The sequence below is a fragment of the Zootoca vivipara genome, chromosome 3, assembly GCF_965207765.1.
Source record: "Zootoca vivipara chromosome 3, rZooViv2.hap1.1, whole genome shotgun sequence".
Taxonomy (NCBI): Eukaryota; Metazoa; Chordata; class Lepidosauria; order Squamata; family Lacertidae; genus Zootoca; species Zootoca vivipara.
The window spans coordinates 55,988,047-56,012,179 of NC_142586.1; the positions used below are offsets into that span (position 1 = coordinate 55,988,047).

Here is a 24,133-nt window from a genome sequence, read left to right on the forward strand (position 1 = left end):
GGTTTACAACCTTGCATTAAAAAGAATCCCATTTTAATCACGGGGTTCTTCAAAGGTGCTACTGCCCTGTGGTGAGTTTCCATGCTAATGGCGAGTGTGTGTGAGCCACTATTCCATTTTGCATATTCTTTATTGCAAATTAATTCTTTCACCACATCCTGAATTAAATAGTGAGGATGGATGGGACAGTGCTTCACTGCTGATAAATGTAGTTGTGGTGGTTGTTTGTTGCTTTAATTGAATTGAGCTTTGTTCAGACCTTATTAGTTATTTTCTCTGGCTGCCTGCATTGCATCATGCTCCAGGATGTCCCCCTCCAGCAATGCACTTATGTATAAGCCATTAGGGGATGCAGGTGGCGCTGTGGTTTAAATCACTGGGCCGCTTGGACTTGCCGATCGGAAGGTCGGCGGTTCGAGGCCCCACGACGGGGTGAGTTCCCATTCCTCGGTCCCTGCTCCTGCCAACCTAGGAGTTCAAAAGCATGCAGTGCAAGTAGATAAATAGGTACCGCTCTGGCGGGTAGGTAAATGGCATTTCGTGTGCTGCTCTGGCTTCGCCAGAAGCTGCTTAGTCATGCTGGCCACATGACCTGGAAAAAACTGTCTGCAGAAGCGGACAAACGCCGGCTCCCTTGGCCTGTAAAGTGAGATGAGCGCCGCCACCCCAGAGTCGTTCACGATTGGACTTAACTGTCAGGGGTACCTTTACCTTTTTATATAAGCCATTTACATTTCTGTGTTCAAATAGCAGGCAGGTGTTATGTGACAGATGACAAAGGAAATACTCATAAAAGTGACTTCCATTTCTGTCAATTTTCTATAAAAAGTTAATCGCCTAAAATAGCTACTGAAGATAATAGAGAATTGTTGGTTATTTTCTGTGTTTCAGCATCGAATAATCCAGCAATTACACTCTGGTTGCTTCTTTCTGTAGTATTTCTTAAATTAAAGCTGAGGCAACGATCTCCCTCCCTGGTACATTTTATCTTCCCAACAACCCTGCCAGATGGTTGGTTGGCTTCAGTCTGTCTCAGGAGACAATGGAAACTCCTGTCAGATCAGTGAGGCAAAGAGGGTGACTAGCTGAAGGTTGCTGCGTGTGGGTTCATATATGGGTCTCCATTTCTTGTTGTAGAATATTCCATGCAAAGGTGACAGGAATGGTTTGTTGTACTCTGTAGCATCTTGAAAATTATTGATTTATTTATTTAATCAATTAATTAATTAGGGGATGCCAGGCAACTAAGGATTTTGCAAAGAAGGACAGCTGTGCGGTCAGGAACATGGAAAATGAGGAGTCATCTCTAAATGAATCCAAAGGTACTATCTCATGTTATACCTGCCAATGTACAGGCTTTTTTGAATGCCACAAATTAATGGTTTAAGCTCACATTTATGGATTATGTCACCGGTTTCCATGGCCAATCAAATCTGAACCAAATAATTCAGCCTGCAGTTTTAAAACTTGCTTGTGTTTTTGTTTATTTGTTTGTTTCCTTTTATTTACAGACACCAAGGAATCCAATAACAGTAGTTCCCATCCTCAGCCAGTTATTTTGACTTCGAAGTTGACAATCCCAGCCTTTCCATTGCGATGGGAACAGCAGAGTAAACTCCTTCCTACTGTGGCTGGAATCCCTGCCAGTAAAGTTTCCAAGTGGAGCACAGATGAGGTGTGTTCCCAGCGCAATTCTTGCTGGACATGAACTAAAGCAGACTTCACTTGATCATGTAGTCTTTGGGGGTTATAGCTCTATTTTGTAGAGAACACAATATTGTATAGTTTATTGTTTATTTGTTTATTGCTGATTACATATTTATTTTTAATGTAACATGGTTCCTTTTAAGTTTAGTAAGCTATTTGTGGGTTTTTAAAGTAGGATAATAGCGAATAATAGGTGAATCCTAAAAAAACCTATTCTGATATAGCAAATAATAGATGAATCCTAAAAACTATGCTCATGTTACATAAAATAAACCTTTCTGTCTTTATCAGAAAGTGGACTGTATCTAAACTACTTTAAGAGGAATCATACTTTAAAGACAACTTGTTTTGCCTTATGGTAAAGGCAGATGTTTCTTATAACCAATGCAGATGGTGACTTTGTGCTTTCCTCCTGATTTTGTTTTTGTGGCTATACTGAATTCCAATTTATTGTAGAGCTTCATTTTTCTAAAATACTCCTTTAGGGCAGTGTTAGAACAGATCATAGGGAAAGCAGTGTCATCTTAGGGCACAGATGGGAAACCTGCAGCCCTCCAGATGTTGTTGGACTCTTCCCATCATTGCTCACCACTGCCTGATTCCACCCCATCCCACCCTCTTCTAAGCAACAGACCTCAATTAGTTTACATAAGCTGGAAAAAGAGGCTCCACGGGCAAAATTGGAAAGTGGGTGAAGGCTGTGGTGGGGGGCTTCATTATATTAAAATCAGCTGGAATAAAGACATGCAGTGATGAGATCCATTTTTTGGAGGAAGCCATAGAGAACACTCCTCAATCTCTCAGTTAACTTTGGCCATTGTAGCATCTTTTTCTCTTCCTCCATACAAATGAGTGAATGCCATGCTAATGCAGCTCTTGTGTGAGGGTGGGAAAAAGAGAGCCAACGTTTCTAAACCCTGGGGCCATTTTTTAAAAAAATTATCCAAGTTTTTCTAATATTTTTCAGAACTCTGTTAATTTCCAAGCTAGCGGGGGTGGGGCCTTCGAAGAATGTGCTCGTTGTTAATTGCTAGACAAGATCACAGTATTTTTTGTGCCCTCCTGTGGATAAACATCCACTGATTTTATGTGTTGTTAAAATTCAGGTGTCAGAATTCATACGGAGTTTGCCAGGCTGCGAGGAACATGGCAAGGTGTTCAAAGATGAAGTGAGTATAACAAATCTGTTGTTTCTTTGATCAAGAATTATTATTTAAATGGATAAAGGAGGCCAAATACTGGTTTAGGGCATATTCCTGAAGACATTATTTGAGCCTGGTTTCAACTGAAATCAGATTTGTTTTCTGAGAGCCAGCTAAAGCCATTGGAACTACAGTAGTAGCTTGGTTTTCAAACGTAATCCATTCTGGACGACCATTAGAGTTCTGAAATTTTCGAAAACCAAGGTGCAAAGAGTGGTCTGCAAATTTAATAGAGAAAATTGAGAAAAACACAGTGGTACCTCAGTGGAAGCCGTTTGACTTCTGAGACGCATTCAAAAAGAGAAGCATTTACTTGCGGGTTTACGGCATTCGAAAACCAAGGTACCACTGTATCTTAAATTATTAAAGTTTAGAGTTCTTTTTCCTAAATGTCCAAAGTTACTAATAATGGAAATTTTCTCTCTTTTTTTCAAGCAAATTGATGGAGAAGCTTTCCTTCTAATGACCCAAACAGATATAGTAAAAATAATGAGCATTAAGCTAGGACCAGCCCTAAAGATCTTCAACTCAATCCTGATGTTCAAGGCTGCCGATAAGAATTCGCACAATGAACTCTAATGGAAAAGTGACTACAGGGCAGCTCTCTCCATTGCAGCTCATGTTTTATTCAAAGCACAAAGACTCCAAAGGATCATCAAGGAGGAACTCTCCAAGGCGGAAAAGTCAGAGTGGATGGAGTGTTGATTTTCTCCAAGAGCCTAAGCAAAGTAACACTTCTGGGAAGTGCTTAAGCTTTTTAGTAAGATGCTCTTACAAAAGAGTGGGTACTTAATGTTTACTGGCTGATGGCTCTATTTTCCCCACAACTAGCCATCCTTAATTTTATCGGGGATCCATTAACTAAGTTAACATACTAAAATTATGGAAATATCCTTTTCTAAGGAGACACAAAATACACACTTCATGAATTTACTTCTTCATCAGTGAATTCCTTTGTATTGTTTCATCATTTTCATTTAAAAAAATTGTTCACAGTTTAAAATAAGTGAAATATAGTTAGTTAATGAAGACTGTTAACAAGTCGTCTTAGTTTCACACAGCAGCTCAAATTTAACACTTTGCTGTGTACAATTAATCTGATTGATTTATTCCGTTGTATGAAAACATTGCTGGAGACCAATGCTTTTTTTGTTTTTGTTTTTTTGCATGATTAAAGAAGTTTAATGAATATTTCCACCAGCATATTTAGTATTAAGTTACTAAAATAAGAACTACCAACAAAAGTAAAATTCAGGATCTATATAATTGTTTTATGTTGCATTATAATATTTAGTCCACAAATCTAAGACGAAAATAGAAATTAAATTCTACAACTAAAATGTCCAATTCCTTGGGGAAATTAAAAATCTATTTGAGCAGGAATAATGCATTACCCTCAGTAATTTAAAGATAGGAATAGATAGGACAAGAGATAGGGAAAAGCCCAAGCAGACAGTCAAGTAAAATTTATGTTACAGCTAAGAGGAATTTTTCACTTGTAAAAGTGGTGGCCTGGCGCCCCGTGCCACTGGACCTGGGCCTAGAGACGGCCCTGCTTCAGAGCAGGGGGAATTCGTGTGAGAGAGTTTAGGGGGTTCATTTAGCGGCTGCAGCCGCCGCCGCAGAGTCGTCGGGCCCGCTGGCCCTGTAGCCCCAGCCAAAATTCCCCACTTTGTGGCCCCTCCCCTCCCGTGCCTTGGCCCCGCCCCTGAACGACCATGGCTTGCCCCCCCCCCAGTTTTGATCCTGGGTACGCCCCTGATACAGACTAGAAAGGCCCCTTTGTGATAAACCATTGTAATAGTTTACTCTGATGTGCAAATGAGACTGAGTGTGCTTTACAAGTGTAGAATTTGATACTGGATCCTGTTAGTAACTATTAACAGAGTGTTAATTATAATATTTAGCGCCAACCTAGCAGTTTGAAAGCACATTTGAAAGCACAGTTTGAAAGTGCAAGAAGATAAATAGGTACTGCTCCGGCGGGAAGGTAAACGCTGTTTCCGTGCGCTGCTCTGGTTCGCCAGAAGTGGCTTAGTCGTGCTGGCCACATGACCCGGAAGCTGTCTGCGGACAAATGCCGGCTCCCTCGGCCTGTAGAGCGAGATGAAGCACGCAACCCCAGAGTAGTCTGCGACTGGACCTAACGGTCAGGGGTACCTTTACCCTTTTAATAGAGCTAGAGTGTTTTTAACCTCCATGCTTAAACAAGTGAGCAGTGTCTGGTATTCTCACAAGCTAAGAGAGTGGAAAGAGCAGCTTTGCTATGGTTCAGTCCTATGGTAGCATCTGTAAACAACTAGATGGTGGGGTTACTTACATTGCCCCATGACTGGCAAAATTACCGTGGGAAGTAAGTATGTCATTTTTCACACATGGTACATATTTTCATGTTAGCTAGAGAGGCAAGGGATCATCTGACGTTGTATATGCGCTATCGTTCTCTTACTTATACACTTCTCTTACTTCTATACTACTATACTTCTAGAAATAAAAGTGGTTCCAATAGCTTGGGCAACATGAACCTCCCATTCTTGCCCCATTATGATTATTTTTAATTGCTCTCCTGAGGAATGTTTCTTTTAAGTCAAGGTAGAACTGCACAATCATGTAGCATGGATGATACAGTTGATACAGAGTCAACACATTTAAAATTAAAATGCATTTGTCACAGGACCATAGGTAAGACCATAGATAATTATTTAAAATCAAGTTGCATTACATTTTTATGAACACTGTTAGGAAATAACAAAGTTATGAAACTAGAGGGACAGGATATTCATGGAAACATAAAAAAACCCACATCCCATTCAAGTTGGGTGTTAAGAATATGAGTATTTGGCAGAAGATAGTTGCTATAAAAGTATATGTTCATAAAACATCTAACTTTTTTTTTAACTGAAGGAGCAAGATTATGTGAACTTTTACTAAATAGTGCACTTAAATCAATCAAAATGGCAAATGATAAAATCAGGAATTACTTGCAAGTGGATTCTGCCCCAAAGCCATATTAAGTAATATTCAGTATTGGTACATTCACATTTTCCCCAGTTCCCTGATTTTTGCTGAAAGTAACTGCGGACACTTGACTTCAAAGATGAGGGACTCCAAAAAGTGAAGGGTATTGTACAGTCTTTTGGGGTATGGAATGCCGAAGACATGGTAGGAAGCCAGCAGAGCAGCGAGGGCCATTGAACAATCATCCAGCTGGGCCAATTTCTCCTTCTCCACATACAGGGAACACTCACACACGTTTACATCAAATGGGTATTTTACTTCTAGTACTGGTGTTGACACTTTCACCTGGTTTAGAAAAATAGAAGTCTACGCATAAAATTCATGGGATTTCTTGTATTAACTAAAAAGGAAGTAGCAGGAGGACCATCATTCTCTCAAAACTGTCTTTTAAACCAGTAATTAGAGTTCAAGTTGAATGAAAAAACACAATATAAGATCTAGTTACAGGTAGGTAGCCGTGTTGGTCTGAGTCGAAGCAAAATAAAAGAAATTCCTTCAGTAGCACCTTAAAGACCAACTAAGTTTTTATTTTGGTATGAGCTTTCGTGTGCATGCACACTTCTGTGCATGCACACGAAAGCTCATACCAAAATAAAAACTTAGTTGGTCTTTAAGGTGCTACAATATAAGATCGTTAGTAAATAAGAATTGGAACTGCTGACCCCAATTTGGTTCTTACTACTTGGGCTACTTCCAGGAAAGCACTCCAATGCCTGACAAAATCAAGACATAAAAGAAAAACCATTTTACATCTTACCAACCATTATCAATGGTGACTCCAAATATATTGTTGCAATGTTGCATAAGGACAAATGAGTACATGTGGATTTTTTATTTTAAAAAAAGGTCCGGCCTCCCGCCATATAATTCCATAGCTGCCAAGTTTTCCCTTTTCTCGCGAGGAAGCCTATTCAGCATAAGGGAAAATCCCTTTAAAAAAGGGATAACTTGGCAGCTATGTATAATTCGTTATCTACATACCTCCTCATTCACAGCAGCCAGCAAACAGGAATCCTCTCCAAAAACATCTGGCAAAAGTAAACATGTGGCAGTAATATTCATATCTATCGAAAGTGAATAACAATGACAGGGCAGTAGGATTAACAGCCAGAAGAGGCAAGCGTTTTAAAAGGCAGTTGTGTTCAAAGCAGAATGCTCTATATTTGGATGTTTTTCCCCACTCTTGACAATAATTTATTAGAGTTACTTCACACACACATTAGTCACCTTTACAAGAAACATTCAGCATCTCAAGCATGATTAATCAACCTTCCTTTTTCAGTTAATAAGTCATTTATATTCTATGTAGGATCTGTCCCATAGTGCATTGAAAGCAAACAGCCATTTCTCAGTGCACTTAAGGAAAACGTTTACTTAGCCTCTATTATACAAAGTATCTTGCCCATTAACTGCTTTAAAATCAAACACAACAGGCTATACCAACATGTCCGAATGTCATCTTCCATGTACTGCTTCAGGTTCTTCTGCAGAGCAACAATAACTGGACTATTCTTCACCACATACGACGTCAGTATGTCCTCTGAATACGCTTCCAAAATCTCAGCTGTTTTCTTGTAAATGTCTTTCCGTGTTAGAAGATGATATTCTCTGAAGAGCTAAAGGGAAAGGAAAGCAATTTCGATACAGTGGACCCTCTAGATACGAATTTAATTTGTTCTGGGGGTATGTGCGCACCCTGAAAAATCCGTATCCAGAAGCACTGCTTCTGCGCATGCATGCGACACGATAGAGCACTTCTGTGCATGCGTGTGGTGCACGAATGTGTGTGGTGCATGCGCGAGCGGTGAAACCTGGAAAAATACTTCCAGGTTTGCCGCTTTCGCAACTCGAAGTTTACATGACTCGAGAGTAATGTAACCCGAGGGTCTACTGTAATTCAACTGAGAAAATGTGTTAAATTACAATTTATAGAGCACATAAGTAGAAGTATGCACTGATGCAAGACCAGATCACAAGAGCACTCTCTCCTTTGCAGCGTTACTGGGGTTTCAGAATCACTGGAGGCAGAGCATAGCCATCATATTTTTCTTGGCTCACTATAGCAGGGTGTGATTTGCTGTTAAAACCTCCGCATAAGTTACAGAAGTGCCTTCTTTGCCACAAACATAGAAATGCCTATGCGCACTCATGTCCTGTCATGAAATATAAGGTTGTTTCTAAGAAAAACCCCATTACCTGATAAGGACACTTTAAAAATGGGAATAGGCTGAGAATTTCCTTCAAAGGCTTCCTCTCTTTATTGATCATCTTCCTTCTAATTTCTAAAGTCTTGGTCATCCTGTTGTCCACTTCTACCCAATTTCTCTCCGTTTTCATATATTCTTCCTTAAACCAGCTAATATGTTCAATTATCTCAACATCAAGGTCTTCATTGTAAATGTTTTTAACCTGTTAAAATAGTCATTTAGTTAACTATTTTGCAGAGTGCATTTTTACCAAAAAAAAAAAAAAGGAATAGTCTTTGTTAATAATAGTGCAATTTATCAAGAAAAACTAATCCTATACACAGCTGGGAGTACCTCTCATTGAACTCAGTGGGGCTTGCTTTTGAGTACAGATGCACAGGACTGCACTGTTAATGTTTGGCAAATGCTTTACAAGTATTTCTTTCTCAGGGTTCTCATACTTCTTTTAAAAACAAAACAAAACCCTGCATTCTTTACAACAACATCATCATCATAACGGAAGTATCTTATTTCCAGCAGCATTTGGTGGTAACAACATTTAGAAGATAAAGATAAAGGCATTCTTTGCAAGCACAATTCTTATCTATAATTATAATTGAGTTTCCCTTCAAAATTAGAACCCATAAGTACATTCCAGTCAAGTAGACTCAGTACTCCTTGTTTATCAGTACTTTCCAGACTAAAAACACATTATTTGTGCCAATTTTCAAGTGTTTTATTATATATTTAAATTTAAAAATATGGGGAAAGAAACCTCCCCCAAGCTTCTTATAGTCACAATTAAGTAATCCAAATGCTGATCTTCTAGAAGAGTTCTTAATTCTAAAATGGTAAAATAATTATTGTGTTACTAAGTATAATCTCACCAGTAATTTATAGGACACTACAACTGGCAATTATCAGGCGTAGCTGATAATCAGAACTAGCAAAATGGTTGGGGTGGAGGGAAGAGTGGGGATACTGTTCACTTCCCCTCCCCAGACCTAAGTGAGTGCAGAAAGTGAAGCAAAAACAGATAAGCAAAAGCATTACCATATTTATTCAGGGTGATATGTCGCCCAAAGGTAAATTCGCATCTAGCAATTTCGCTATAGCCATAATGATATAAATCAGTCTTTAGTAATAACAAGCCTAAGTGGGTACATAGGATGAATGCCTTGACAAAGTCTGCACCTCTTTTGTCCCCAAGCACCATGATTTCCAATCCAAACACTTAGGTTCCAGTTCTTTATGTGTCCCTTCTCCCATCTCAGCTGTAATACAGCCAACATTTAGGTTATTTGCATGCACAGAAATGGTGGGTAGGACATTCTCTGCCAGTACAAAAGGGAGGGATTGTGACGGGTATAGGGCTCCGTTGAGTTGTTTATGACTCAATTAGGAGCCTCTGATTATCGCCCGGCGCGCTTCCTCTCCGCTTCTCTGCTTCCGTAGAACCGGGCTGGCAGTAAAACACACACACAGCAGAGTTCTTCTTCTCACACAGCGAAAGCTTGTATAGCCGTTGGATAAAAAGCCTCTTAAGAACACACAGAGTCCAAAGTGTTCTAATAACTACTTAAGTTTATTCTAGAGAGAAAATAACAAACAACCTGGTGAGAGCGCAGACATCTTGCGACCGTCTCCCAGGCAGAAACGAAACCAACTGCAACATACAGAAACACTTCTGGTACATTCTGTAACATGATATTCCTCAGTGGTCAGGTGCTACAGTACACAGTTAACTCTTTAGTTACTTGTTACTCATCACACCCCCTCTCACCTGAACACTGGGGATAGCGGGTATCCAAACTTACCCCAAAACCAACCCTTCACAGAATTCCCCATGCCGTTGGAAACTCAAGGGTTTTGTGAACCCATCTGCTAGGTTCTCCTGGCTTGGACAATACCTCAACTTCACCAAGCCTACCTGTATGCTCTGACATACGTTTCGGAAGCGGATGTCTAAGTGTTTGGTTCTGGCTTTGAACTGTCCAGACTCCGCCAGTCTCAAAGATGGTTGATTGTCGCCCCAAACAGTGATGGGCTGGCTACAATCACCCCAGATTTCCTGGACCAAACATCTGTAGTACTCCAATTCAGTGCATGTCGCAGACAACGCACAGAATTCGGCTTCCGTGGAAGACATTGCTATTAGGCTTTGCCTGCGCGACCGCCAACCAATCAGGGCATTTCCAAACTTGACTACCAAACCAGTCACTGACTTCCTGTCCTCCTGATTGGCCCAATCAGCATCTGCAAAACAAGTGAGTTGTGGCTCACCTTGCGCTGACATCTCCAAACAATACTCTTTGGTCTCCTGCAAATACCTAAGCACTCTCTTAATGCCATTCCAAGCATGCACGCTAGGTTTCGATGCTTCTCTACTGAGCAAATTGACTGCAAAAGCAATATCTGGTCTGCTCCATTGTGACAAATACAACAGACTCCCTAGCGCTGACTGAAACACTTCAGGACTCTCAAACGCTACTTTGTCCTTCACTTGTGACTCTTTCACAAAGTTTGTCTCCATGGGTGTTCTGACCCCTTTACAATCAGACATTCTGAACTTCTCAAGCAAATGTTCAATCTTGCCTTTCTGACTGAGCAAAAAACTTCCATCCTCAGTTCTGTCTATCTGCACACCTAGATAAACATTCACTGCACCTAGATTCTTGAGTTTGAACCTCTTGCCTAGCTCTTTTGCAAACTTCTGCACTTGCGTCTGGCTCTTTGCTAAGCAGATCAAGTCATCAACATAGACAAGCAACAGTTCTTGCTGTTCTCCTTCACCTCTGAGATACAGACAACTGTCAGCTAGACTCTTCCTGAAACCTAGGCTCTTCAAAACAGAATCAAGACATGAATTCCAATTTTTAGCGGATTGCTTCAGACCGTAGATCGACTTGTGCAGCTTCCACACCTGACCTGGCACGTCACTCTCAAACCCTGGAGGAGGCAGCATGTACAACTCCTCCTGGAGGTCAGAGTTCAAATAAGCGGTGTCCACATCAAAGTGGTTGACCACTAGGCCTCTCTGCGCTGCAGTCGCTAAAAGCATCCTGAAAGATTCCGCTCTCGAAGTCGGACTAAAGACATCTGTGTAGTGGATTCCTTTCTTCTGAGTAAAACCTCTAGCCACTAATCTAGCCTTGTACTGAGGCTCTCCAGTCACTGTGGGTTTCAGCCTGTAGACCCACCTACAACTGACTGCTTTCTTGCCTTCTGGCAACTGTGTTAGGCTATACACACCAAGAGATTGCATGGAGTTCAACTCTTTCTCCATTGCAACTTTCCACTTACTAGCTTCCTCCACTGACAACTGTTGCACCTCTTCAAAGCTTTCAGGCTCACACACTGCTAGGTTCGCCCATACACTGACAGCTGAAAACCTTTCAGGTGGTTTACCTTTCGTGGTGCGTTTTGAACGCCTTGGTCCCACATCTTCCCCCTCTAAATCCGAACTGCTTGTCTCTGACTGTGGCTCTCTCGGACTAGCAGCACTGTCAAGAGACCTACTACGCTTTGCAGCCCCCTCTGGGCTTGCTTTGGGTGAAGTGGGTGACCTACCACGTTTGCTGTACTTCCCAGGCTTGACCTGGGGTGAAGTCGGTGCGCTTCTGACTACTTGCTTCACTTCCCTAGGAGCTACACCACTTGGACCAGCTGCCTGACCTGGATCTGGTCCTGCAGCACCTGGAACTCCAGCATCAGCTACCTGAGTTTCCTCTTCCTGGTCAAAACCTGAAGACCAGTCAAGAAGAACTTCGGGGTTAGCATGAATGCGTCTCCAGCCCTCTTGTTCACAGAACGTAGCACTCCTGCTAATGTGAACGCGGGTTTGGTCCCCCTCTGCTGGTACAAACCTCCAAGCCTTTGAGTTTGGTTCGTAACCACAGAAGATCATTTTTCTGGATCTTGATCCTCCCTTTCTGCGCTTCTGCTTTGGAATTAGAACCCAAGCCTCACACCCAAAAGTTCTGAAATAGTGCACCTTCGGAACTTTGCCATACAACATGTAGTAGGGTGTGTTGTCCACAACTGAATTAAAAGCGCGATTTGAACAATAATTCACAAATTTATAGCATTCCCCCCAAAACTTCTGGGGTAGTCCTGCATCAAACAACGTTGCCTCCACCAGTTCAGACAGCGTTCTAAATTTCCTTTCAGCTAAACCATTCTCCTGTGGACTAAAAGGAGCGGTTTTCCTGTGCCTAATTCCCTTGCTTCGGAAAAACCCTTGTAGTTCTGCACTCAAAAACTCTCCCGCCCTGTCACTCTGAAAACACTGGACAGTGACGGAGAACTGTAGTTCTACCTCGGCTACCCACTCCTGTATCACTCTGGCAGCCTCCCCCTTCTCTTTCAGTGTTATGACCCAGGAAAAATGGCTGAAATCATCCAAAAGACACAAAACATATTTTGAACCACCTAAACTTAACGTTGACATAGGCCCAGAAATATCCAAGTGAACTAACTGAAATGGTTTTGTGCTCTTCCTCTCAGACCTAGGATAAGAGCATCTCTTCGTCTTCGCTTTCGCACATGCGCGGCATTGCAGGTGTTTTTGACATGGCTTGAACCTGCAACCTTTGACAAAATCAGGGGCTTTTTGCACATAAGGAAAAGACATATGACAATATTTTCTGTGCCAAGCATGAATACAATCCTTATGGATAGCGCCCTCTGTGCCCTTTGGGGTATTGGCACTTTTAGCCTGAGCATCACCAGTGTTACTTCCACCTGCTTGCCCCCTCCCATCTAGGACAAACAGACCATCAGACCCAACAGTAACACTTACCAGCTCAGCCCCATCTCTGGCAATTTTGCAAACACCATTGGCAAAACTTATTTCAAAGCCCTCACGCAATAAGCAAGACACACTTAAAAGACCATTCTCCATGCCTGGTACAACATAAACATCAAGGTTAGTGTCTAAGCATTGCATATAAAAAACACCCTTGCTTTTAATTGTTCCAGAAGAACCATCAGCAAGATGCAGGCTCTTTTCATCTTCAAGTGGCCTGCAGTTCAGGATCTGTCCTGAAGGAGGTACAAGATGATGGCTGCTGCCTGAGTCGATAATAAAAGTGAAACTGTCCTGTCCTCTGTTTCGAACCGTTGCTAAGGCAGCAGAAAGACGGCTGACAGGCTTATCTGGAGTTTTCCCACGTCCTCTGCCTCGGCGCTGCTGGCTGGTCCCATGACCACGTCCGCTGGGTTGCCTGGCACCTGGCTGAGTGACCTTGGCTGCTTCCGGAGCTGGGCAAAATCTCGCTACGTGCCCAGGCTGCTGGCACCGATAGCAAAGCCTTGTTGCGCACGCACTCACAGTGGATTCCTCAGTGCTTTTTACTGCACCCCCACTGGCTTCTCTGCGCCCATGGCCCCCCTTCTCAGCCGATTCTTTCTGGCGTCTCAGTTCCTCATCCGCCAAACTGTCCCAGGCTTGCTTGGCATTCTCAGCATTTTGCACATAGGGCAGTTGCGTAGTATCGCAGCTCATGGCAATGGCACATAGAGCCTTATTGTCTTTCCTGGTTTCTGCTGCAAACCTCTGTGCTTCAGCTGCTGAATTATCAGCGACAGGGGTTGGAGGATTTAACACACAAGTCCACAAATCCTTTCCTAGCAACCACATTCTGGCCCTTTCTCTCCACTCTGCATAGTTGTCGCCATTCAACCTCTGGAACGGCACGACAAATGACTCCTGTAGCTGCTCCGCCATCTTGTCCACCCCCGGGCTCCGTGTCTGTGTACTCACTCAGAATAGCTCACGTTGCTCCTCCGGGTAGACTGCGGATCCCAGCCTTCTGGTACAGGGTCTTTCTGCTAGCGAGTGCATCTATTGATTGCCGACTGCAAAACAACAGGTTTCTCCCAGCTAGCTCTTTACACCGGCTTTCTCCACGGCTTTTACAGCTGCAATCACCTTTTATTGCTTTGGTGATTGATTAGGTTCTATGACCCATAACCTGTCACCCAGAACCTGTGACAGGTGGCCCATGACCTATTATCTCCCATAACCTGTGACGGGTATAGGGCTCCGTTGAGTTGTTTATGACTCAATTAGGAGCCTCTGATTATCGCCCGGCGCGCTTCCTCTCCGCTTCTCTGCTTCCGTAGAACCGGGCTGGCAGTAAAACACACACACAGCAGAGTTCTTCTTCTCACACAGCGAAAGCTTGTATAGCCGTTGGATAAAAAGCCTCTTAAGAACACACAGAGTCCAAAGTGTTCTAATAACTACTTAAGTTTATTCTAGAGAGAAAATAACAAACAACCTGGTGAGAGCGCAGACATCTTGCGACCGTCTCCCAGGCAGAAACGAAACCAACTGCAACATACAGAAACACTTCTGGTACATTCTGTAACATGATATTCCTCAGTGGTCAGGTGCTACAGTACACAGTTAACTCTTTAGTTACTTGTTACTCATCACAGGGATATCTTAATAAGGTCTAGGAATGTTGCAGTCAGATTCTTGTCATATTGCCTTGGATTATAAGGGAAAGGAAGATAGCTTAAGGAAGTTCATAGACAAAATGCTACCCATCCTCTCCTCCCTCCTTCAAGCCCTCATCCCCCATCTCAAGTTGCAGTAGAAAGGGGCAGACAGGGAATTTTCTTTCCATAGACTTCTTCAGGTTACCTTAAGATCTAAGCTATTAATGACAGGCAGAAATCTATGGGACTTTTTAAAGCATTGGGGCATTAGACTCCTTAATGGAAATATGGCACTCATATTCTTCAAGAATCAAAATGGTTGGAAAGAGGCCATATGAGGAATGCTCAATGGTTGGAAAGAGGCCATATGAGGAATGCACACCTTCCTATTTTCCCCTTTCAGGCGTTGCTGGAAAGGACAGGCAAAGCTCATATTCATATCCTCTTGTTATTCCATCCACAGAACCTGAATACTTACTTTTGTGTGCACTCCTTGGACCTTCTCACACCTGTTTTCAGAAGATTTTCTGGTCTGCCCTCGCCTGTGTCCAAACTTGCATTTATTTCTCACCACCTGTTCATCATCCTCTATCGGTCTCCGCACATACTTGAAACGGTCTTTAAGGGCTTGTTTCCATAGAAACTACATATTTAAAAAAGTTGTTAGTGTCTTCCAGGAGCCTTATCTATTCTTTCAGAGCAAGTTATCTACTGTTCCTAAATTGCTAAAAGAAAAAGAACCTTTAGAATATCATTTCCAGCAGATTTTCTTTTTTAAAAAAATGCAACTACTGTATACTTTGCAGAAGCTAATTGCATCCCATCCCTATTGAGGAAACAGAGTAGCTACCTTTGAAAGGCAGCAGGCAATAGCTTTGCCTAAAAGTAGTTTGACAAATGATAACATTGTAAATGCAAAACAATGGCTGCCTGCTTTTAACAGCATAGCAAATAGCATAGTTGGTAAGTCACAATGCAGGGGAGTTGTTTTCACACATCCAAGTAATCGCTTGAAGTTTCAGTCATTGAGAAGCAAACAGGCGTGTGTGAACTTACTGTACATTAAAATTCTGTTTAAGATTATAGCCCATCTTGTTCCACGTTTTCTGGCTGAGTAACAGAACATGAATCGAAAATCAGAGTGTAAACCAACTTATTGATAACCCACAGTTTCTCATATAGCTCTCAGCATTTTAGTGTCATCCTATATCAGGCATCCCTAAACTTCGGCCCTCCAGATGTTTTGGACTACAATTCCCATCTTCCCCAACCACTGGTCCCTTAAGCTAGGGATCATGGGAGTTGTAGGCCAAAACATCTGGAGGGCCGCAGTTTGGGGATGCCTGTCCTATATAATAAAGTCCCTGTGTCTCTGCGTCCAGTCCCTGTGTCCCTGTGTCCGCGCTACTGTGCATGTGCCCCACGGACACAGGGATTGGACGCAGAGACTTGGAGCGCAGACCAGCCCCTCCTCCCGCTGTCCCGAGTGGCGACGGCCTCCTCCACCTCCGTTCTCCTGAGGAGAAGGAAGAGGCCTCTGCCTCCTCCTCCTGCAGCGCGCCTCAGGTAAGCACGCCACCCCTCGCTCTCCCGCCTCGCCACCCTGCATCACTCCGCTGCAGCAGGGAGGTGGAGGAGGCCGTCACCACTCAGGACAGCAGGAGGAGGCGGAGGAGGGGCCGGTGGGCCTCAGGCGCTCGCCGGCGGGTGGGGCGAGAGCGGGAGCTGCGGCGGAGTGACGCGAGGGCGGAGAGGCGGGAGAGCGAGGGGCGGTGCTCTTACCTGAGGCGCGCTGTGGGAGGCGGCGGCAGAGGCCTCTTCCTTCTCCTCAGGTGAGGAGGAGAAGGGAGGTGGAGGAGGCCGTTGCCACTCGGGACAGCGGGAGGAGGCGGAGGACGGGCCGGTGGGCCTCAGGCGCTCGACGGAGGCGACGCCTGCGCGGTCCCAGGGCTTCCCCTCCATTCCCGCCCGGCTAGCGCCCGTTTACTGAACGGGCTGAATGACACTAGTGTGATAATAATATAAGAATAACAACTGCTGTATCAGGCCACATGTCCATCTAATTCAGCCACCACACAGTGGCCAAACAGATTTGTTTGTTTGCTTCTTATTTCATAACATTTATCTACTACTTGATTGTAAAGAAAGCAAAACAAAACCTGAAAGTGGTTTGCAAAAAGATGCCGATGAGAATCCTACAAAAGAGACATTGGCAACAGTGTTCCCCTCCCTCTTGTGAACTGGTAGTCAGTAGGATATGGTTTCTGACTGTGATGGCAGAACATAGCCATTGTGGCTTGTAGCCATTGATAGCTTTATCCTTCGTAATATATGGAGGATACTATCCAGATTGACATTTCCTAGTTGCTATGAGATTATCACCTTAGCCCAGTGGACCTATGAAGTAATAAGCATCCAAAAACTGAATTCAAAGGAATGGCAGACAATTAGGAAATGCCTGCAAGAGTACAATAAAGGTCAAAACAGAAAGCCACAGGTGTCCACTTGCCAAGACCAACATTTCATAAGTTTGAAATGATCACACACTCCTGTCCCAGTGTTGTTCTTTATATTTAACTCTCACAAACCTTCAGTTGTTCAGTATGAATGAAGAGACTTTTCAGAACCCACCAGCTAGCTCTGGCCCCTTAACCCATCCCACTCATGTCAAGTACAGGCCTCTGAAAGGGGCCTGTACTTGTAAGACCACTCCCCTTCCCTGGGGGTGGAGTTGTGGGTGGGCATCTGGGACCTCACTGGGACCCAGCAGGAGGTGGAGGGTTGCCGTCCGCATCATCGGGATTCCCAGCTGCATCACGCCCCCCGGCTGACCAATCTGGTTAGCGGGGGGCATGGCTGGGGGGAGGCCTCCTTTGGCCTCCTTTTGTTGGATCACCCAGCCCACCAACCCTCTTTGTATGCGTTGCTTGACTTTGGCCTTGCTATGGACTAATGTCGGTTGCCTTATTCTTGGGGCCAGGTAGGAATTTTTTCCACTTGGCAAATTGGCGCCAGCCATTTGGTTTTCGCCTACCTTGTAGCAATCGCCACAACTTTGTAAGGTTAGGTGGTTAGGCATTGGGTAAACCTGGTTCATGGGATGGGAGGTTATTGCCTCCACCTGCCCCCTCCAAGTTAAGGGGATCTTGTTAAAGGGATGTGGGGTGGGGGTGGTGGATTCTGTCCGAAGCCTGGGCATGGTCTAGGGCCATACAACATCCCCATTGGGGACCTGGGGGTGCTCTTAATACTTCATGTGGGTGTGCAGGAGTCATGATATAGTCGGTTTCACCCAATGCCTAAGCCAAATGCTCACATCTGTAACCAATAAAGTTGTGGCCTTATTTATCCCATTAACTCAAAATATTTGTGTCCGTGTGTTTATTATCCAAGGGGAACTTTGGGCCCTGGGGCCTCGCCACACAAGGTTTCCTCTGTGGAGACAGGAACCTTGGTAAGCTTATACAAATCACACCTTTTGATCACAACCTGGGGATAGATAGCATTCTCCTAAGGAACATGCACTCATCTATGAAGTCTTTGCTAACATATTGAGGACAACACATGGCATTTCTCCAGAAAGCCCCGCATGGGGAGGGGGGTAAGATCAACCTCTGTGGAACAATGTATTGAAGGTTCCACAGGGTCCAGCAACATCCCCTAAGCACCACTCTCTCAAATAAGACTAACCACTGGAAAGCCCAGTCCCAATTCAGACAGCTGCTCCTGCAGGATACTAATGGTTGAGGGTACAGAAAGCTACTGAGAGATCTCCAGGCAGAAGTCACCATACCAGGCAAACATGACAAAAGCAGGCCCAAACCCCAATAGAAATGTATATAATCAAATAAAAGCAATTGCATGTTTAATTCAAGAAAAACAACAGTACAGAATTGCATTTGTTTGGGGTACTTACAAAGCCATTCCCATCCTCATCAAGAAAAGGGTATGCCTGGAGCAATTCATTGACAACATCATTATACTGTTGAGTGGTTGGATATCTGCCCGCGCAATATAAAATGCATACAAATATTATTATTTAAAGTGCCCTGCTGCTTCAATTTGAAAATCTTCAGCTCCTTTTACATTAATGTCTGCCTCTATCATACAAAATAAAAAAGTACACTCTTGGCAATCTCTACTCACACACTGGCCCAGTCATTCCTATCACTGCTGCCACCATATCAGGCTGCATATCAACACTGATCTGTGCCCAGGCCCAGGGTGCCTAATATGGAAGGAGATTTGATTTCTTCTTTAGCACCGTGGAAGCACTTGTGCAGTGGATATCTGTGGTTGGGCTCCTACATCTCTCTGTGTGATGTTGCACATCTGCACTGAGGTGGTGGGCACTCACAATCCGGAGGGCGAGATTGCACCCCTGCATGTAAGTGAGACATTCCTGCTTCTTTACCATGCTCCCTGTGGTTTGGTGACAAGCACTGAGAGATGACAGCTAGGAAGACAGTCCATTGGTCCAAACAAGACCATGGACCACTGTCTGCAGGGTTTATTAAGTGACTGGGTGGCAAGAGAATAGGCGTAAGTGGGCTCTGGCTACCCTCCAGGCCTCCCAACCCTCATACAAGTTATGGGCAGCCACAAATATGTTCATTCTGCCTTTATACCTAGGCACTCTTCAAATCAAAGATCACAGCATGCAGAGATCAATTTATCATCCTTATGGAAATTCACCCCATACCATATTGCTCCCATGAGGCAGAATGCTGAAGACTGCCTTACTTACAGTGATCCTTCAAGATACTTTGTCATGTCAGCTTGCAAGAATTCAATTATCCTTATTCTCACACTGTGGCCAGGGCATTTTCTTTCTGCTAATATGCATTTGACATCATAAGGGAACTCAGGCAGAATATATGAATTTGTCCATTGCAATGTTTTGCATCTTGTTAAAACATGCCTCATGTTTTTCCTGACAAAGGAAGCAAAAACGACCATTCATTAGCACTTTAAATTCTCACATACTTCCTTGTGCTAGGCTCCTTCAATTGATTTATTATCAGTGAAAGACAAGCCATCCTCTTGTTATAATATATTTACTATGCTTTACAGTCCAGGAACATGGGCTACCCCTATGGTTATTTCCACATAATCTATTATATTTTAAAAAAATGTGTTACAAATTATAATATGATCCAAATTATATTTTTCTTTACATTATTTTTTAGAAAATGTGCTTTAGTTTATTTTGCTTTAGAACCCCTACTCCCTGTCTCTCCTCCCCTCCCCCCAGTAGTTCTCTGCATCCAAATAATTTGTTACTCCGAGAATCATATCATCTTTGTGTAAGACTTAAAAAAAAAACTAATGTAAGCATATGATGTTGTTATCCTTTGTTATTGTCAATATATCTTGGTAGTATGGGAGGTTCTATATGAAGATAGCTATATCTTTGAAATGAGAAGGATAACCAAAAACTCACTTTTGTTTGAGAACTCTTTGGTCAATGGATCCATCATCACGGCTTTCATTAGGAGAGAAACAATTTGCGTGTCCAACCGTTACCTGAATGCCATGGGTTCTATAAGGAAGGAAACATGTTGCCCAGTTGATTATGACCCACAACAGATAGAAATTCCTGTCTTGATCCAAGTATAAAGATCTACCTTTTAATCCCTTAAATCTCCTTTTAACTCTTCTATTTATATTCCTGCCTGAATGAGGGCTATGTGGAACTTGGAAGCATGGATGGCCAGGCTGGATTCAGCCAGTCCCCCAAACAATTTCGTCTGGCCCCTGTGACTCTACCATATTATGTGATCACAGTCTGGTACAAAGCCTGCCTACTAATTCACTTGCAAGAAAAATGAACAAATATGGTCAAGTTGTGAGAAAAAGAGAGATCCACAGTGGATTTTATATATTGTTTACAGCTGTATACACACAATCTTTTTAAAGAACCTCCCTCCCCCTCAAATAATTATGGATACTCTAGTTTGCTAAAGGTTGCTGGGAATCGTAACTTTGTGAGGGGCAAACTACAGTGCACAGAATTATTATTTTTTGGGGGGGGGAAATGTGCTTTAAAGGTGCAGTGTGTTCTCAGCCCAAACGTCAGTTGGGAAAATATATATCTGGCCCTTGGAGAACCAAACAGCTCCTACAGACATATAAGTTGGTCATCTCAACTTATGTCAACTGCTTCATGGATGCTACTCTGCTTTAGTTGTATTGTTGTAGCTTTCTGATCTGATTTTGGTGACTAGGGTTATCATTTTGGGTGCTCCTGAGCTCATATCTGATCCTGAATCTCCTTTCAAGTGCCCCCTTTATATTCTGCCCAGAAGAAGAACTATATGGAACTCTAAAGGATGGGTGACATTACAAGGAGCACTGGTAGACCATGAGGTTCTGGGGTCATGCCTCCATAGAAGCTAAAAATACTGGGCAATGGTCAGAAGAGGTGACTCATTTGGGTTCTCCCACTATGAGGGCAGGGACAAGGTGTTTGTGTGTGAATAATAATAAGGGTTTTGGTTTGGGCCAGAGTCCAAAAGGCACAGTCATACGGAGACTTTGGACTCCATAAACTAGTACCATTTTAGGGGGGTTATCTCCCTAAATATCTGGTGTGGGGGCTGTCATTTGGAGTGTTTAAGCTGTGCCACCACCTCTGTCTAACCGATTTATTTGTAAATTAAATGCAACTATGACAATATACCAATAATCCTCTAGTTACCTTGTTGGAAAGAAAATAAAACTTGGTTACACACTGTGCCCCTGGCAGTTCTCACTGCCAGAGCAAAATGGGGAAGTGTAACATTATTGCTCCTGATCTATAGATAAAAGTTGAACTATAGATTAAGGATGAACCTTTACAAGTGGAAAGATTTGCTCGTTCCGCCTCTGGGTGCAATTTTCAAGCAGGCTTGAAAGCCCAAGCACCTTTCATTTTAGAAACGAGGCACAAAACTAGTTCGAGCTGAACATTGCAACAGTGCCTTAGAAAAACAGGACAGATTGTTATTTTTCCATATTCAGGGACAACAAGCAATAAACATTCATTGCCATATTCTGCCGAGCTTCCAAATTCACATTACTGTAGTAGCAAAATTCAGTGACTGTAAAAATTAATGAGCCTTAGCATTAAAACTGATAACCCCTCTGACTGGAATATAAATGGAATGCTTTTGTTGCTTCCTTTATTTTTCTTTGCAGAGCCTTACCCACTGAATTCTCCTGGTGACTCAGAGAAGGGCACTTTGCAGGTAAAAGCTGGTCCTTCTGTCTGCTGCTTGCATTTTTTAATCAGATCCATTAACACTGCCTGGTGCCCAATTTTCTTGACCAGCTGCTGAACCATCCTGTCGTTAAGAGCCAACATAGCAGCTCCACCCACTTCTTCCTCTAAAAGAAGAGCCAAAGAATCATTTCACACAAAAGTATAAGTCTTTTTTTCTTTGTGCACATCTGAAGGGAAAGTTCTATATAAACTGTAACAAGCAATCAATCCTTGTGCACACTATCTGTTTTCAATTGAGTTAGAGTACAGATGTTCTTAGGCACAATATTGGCTTTGTGGGTCTAGTGGGTGTTGAATTGCTACAGAAGGAGGCACTAAGGCAGGAGTCTAGTTGAAGTCTTCTGTCCCAAGAACTTTTCTCCCCACCTCCAGCCCCAGCCAATAGGTTGTGGTTGCCTATTGGTGGTTAAAAAGTACTCTCCACATCCACAGAGGCACTGTACTTTTTTGGATTGCTTCAAAATGTTCTGTGGATAAGCCTGGTGCATATTTAGTCCTGTGCTTACCTCACAGCCCTGTTCTGGAAATTAATGACAGCTTTCCCCTGGTTAAAAACTCACAAACTGTATTGCTATATTATTATGTAACTAGGAAGCAAACACTATCAAAACAATTAATTTCACATAGAAACATGCTACCAGAATGCACATAAAGCTTGTAAGGTTTTAGCATCCAGCAATTTATTCCACATTTCACCCCCACCCCCTGCAACAAATACTTAGAAACATCAATGGAAACCTCATTTGATTTAATAAACCTCTATAAATGACACAGATATTTGACACATACAGTGATACACACAGAACAGACTTACCACGAAATTTAGGAACCAGGTCTCCTAAGTTTTTCAGTAGCAACCAGTTGCAGACTTGATCAACTGACCAACTTTCCATCTCCATGCTGTGATGGAAAACTCCACTATAGAGTTTGGAAAAACAAGAACAATAAAATGATTCTATTTTAAATCTTTGAGTCAATGTTCAGTCCTTCCCCCACCCCCAAAACCTGCTAGTTTGCAATAGGTACACATGGTTCCAGGCTGATAATAATTTGTTCCCATATTTTGCACACTATACTGTATATTCATGCCTGCTGTAAGGAGGCAGTTTAATGATTCCTTTTTCACCTGATCTTAGAATCCCAGTCTTGCTTTCCTCTGTTCCGAACAGGCAGCTTCATTCTTTATAATACTGAACACACCCAGATCCTACACCATTAACACCCAAGTTTCCACACAGATATGAGAAAGGTGTGAAATTCACCACCACTATGCTCATCAGGAAATGGCTGATATTTTTTTTACAGAAAGCTGGGATGGGGGAGAAACTACATATTATCCTCTCACATGCACATTTAGAGCAAACTGAACGCATTAACCCACACTGCTCCATTGAGGAACTAGTCAAGTGAACACGTACAGCAATGGGAGCAGTATAAACAAAGGTAGAAAATCCACAGAATCGCACGCCAGTTTTGTGAAGTCACCTTTACTGACACCTTATAATTCAAGCTATTTCTAGGAAATGCAAGAAACGGATGTGTTTGCAGGTAGATTTTCAAAGCGTCTGGTGCAACTGAGCAGTAGAAGGACAATATCGTGATATTCTCTGTCCTTGAGGCATATTTGAGGAGGCTGCCCCCCCCAAAAAAAATATCGATGGGCCTTGCCATTCAAATGGTGTGTGTGTGTGTGTGTGTGTGTGTGTGTGTTGTGTCTTGTGATTGATGATTGATGATGCGGGGCAGGGCTTACCTGCCCCCCTAAATATTTTAATCAAGTTGGCACCCCTGCCTTGAAGTCACACAGGAATCCACATTTCAGTGCTTTTGTGGGGAGGGTGAACTAACCTGACCCTAAGAGGTTCTCTTCCTTCTTCCCTTCCAGTTTCCTGAGGTCTCTTTAAATGGAAATGCCCACCTCCTTTCATGAGACAGGTTTTTGAAAGTTATGTGTTTAGCAGTAGCGATTCTATGATTCATACTTGAATCAAGCAGTAGTGATTCCATGATTCATACTTATCCGTCAAATACAAATAACTCAGAACCATGGATTCAGAAGAGGATTGTGGAATTCATCTAGGCCAATCCCTGTTCCATCTTTTCTGCGGCAGCCCATTAGATATTTGGAGGCAGCATTCATGTCTCCCATTGATCTTCTCTTCGCTGGGCTAGCCATATGCTTTCAACCATTTCGTATGTTTTTCAAACCCATCGCCGTAAGAAAAGGGCCGTATAGCACAGTGTTTCTCCACCAGTGTGCCTCCAGATGTTTTGGGACTACAACTCCCATCATCCCTAGCTAGCAAGAC

At 43.0% G+C, this 24,133-nt stretch overlaps 2 protein-coding genes across 13 annotated transcripts in view; one reads left to right on the top strand and one right to left on the bottom strand.

Moving 5' to 3' along the window:
* Positions 1–4,112, top strand: part of L3MBTL3 (L3MBTL histone methyl-lysine binding protein 3) — a 56,805-nt gene extending 52,693 nt beyond the window's left edge. For all 12 annotated transcript variants that reach the window (XM_035109022.3, XM_035109014.3, XM_035109016.3 and 9 more), the window contains exons 19-22: positions 1,231–1,322; positions 1,512–1,675; positions 2,814–2,876; positions 3,345–4,112. In XM_035109022.3, coding sequence (XP_034964913.2) covers positions 1,231–1,322; positions 1,512–1,675; positions 2,814–2,876; positions 3,345–3,488 — 463 coding nt within the window. In that variant the 3' untranslated portion in view covers positions 3,489–4,112. The remainder of the gene's footprint in view (positions 1–1,230; positions 1,323–1,511; positions 1,676–2,813; positions 2,877–3,344) is intronic.
* A 581-nt stretch (positions 4,113–4,693) lies between these two features.
* On the bottom strand, positions 4,694–22,741 carry SAMD3 (sterile alpha motif domain containing 3). The gene is made up of 10 exons (XM_088666134.1): positions 22,641–22,741; positions 21,748–21,942; positions 20,004–20,102; positions 19,308–19,493; positions 18,477–18,561; positions 15,039–15,203; positions 8,124–8,336; positions 7,372–7,543; positions 6,909–6,991; positions 4,694–6,212 (listed from the first exon to the last, which is right to left on the bottom strand). The coding sequence occupies exons 1-10, from the start codon at positions 22,721–22,723 to the stop codon at positions 5,946–5,948; spliced, it is 1,548 nt and encodes a 515-aa protein (XP_088522260.1). The 5' UTR covers positions 22,724–22,741; the 3' UTR covers positions 4,694–5,945.
* Positions 22,742–24,133: the final 1,392 nt, after the last annotated feature.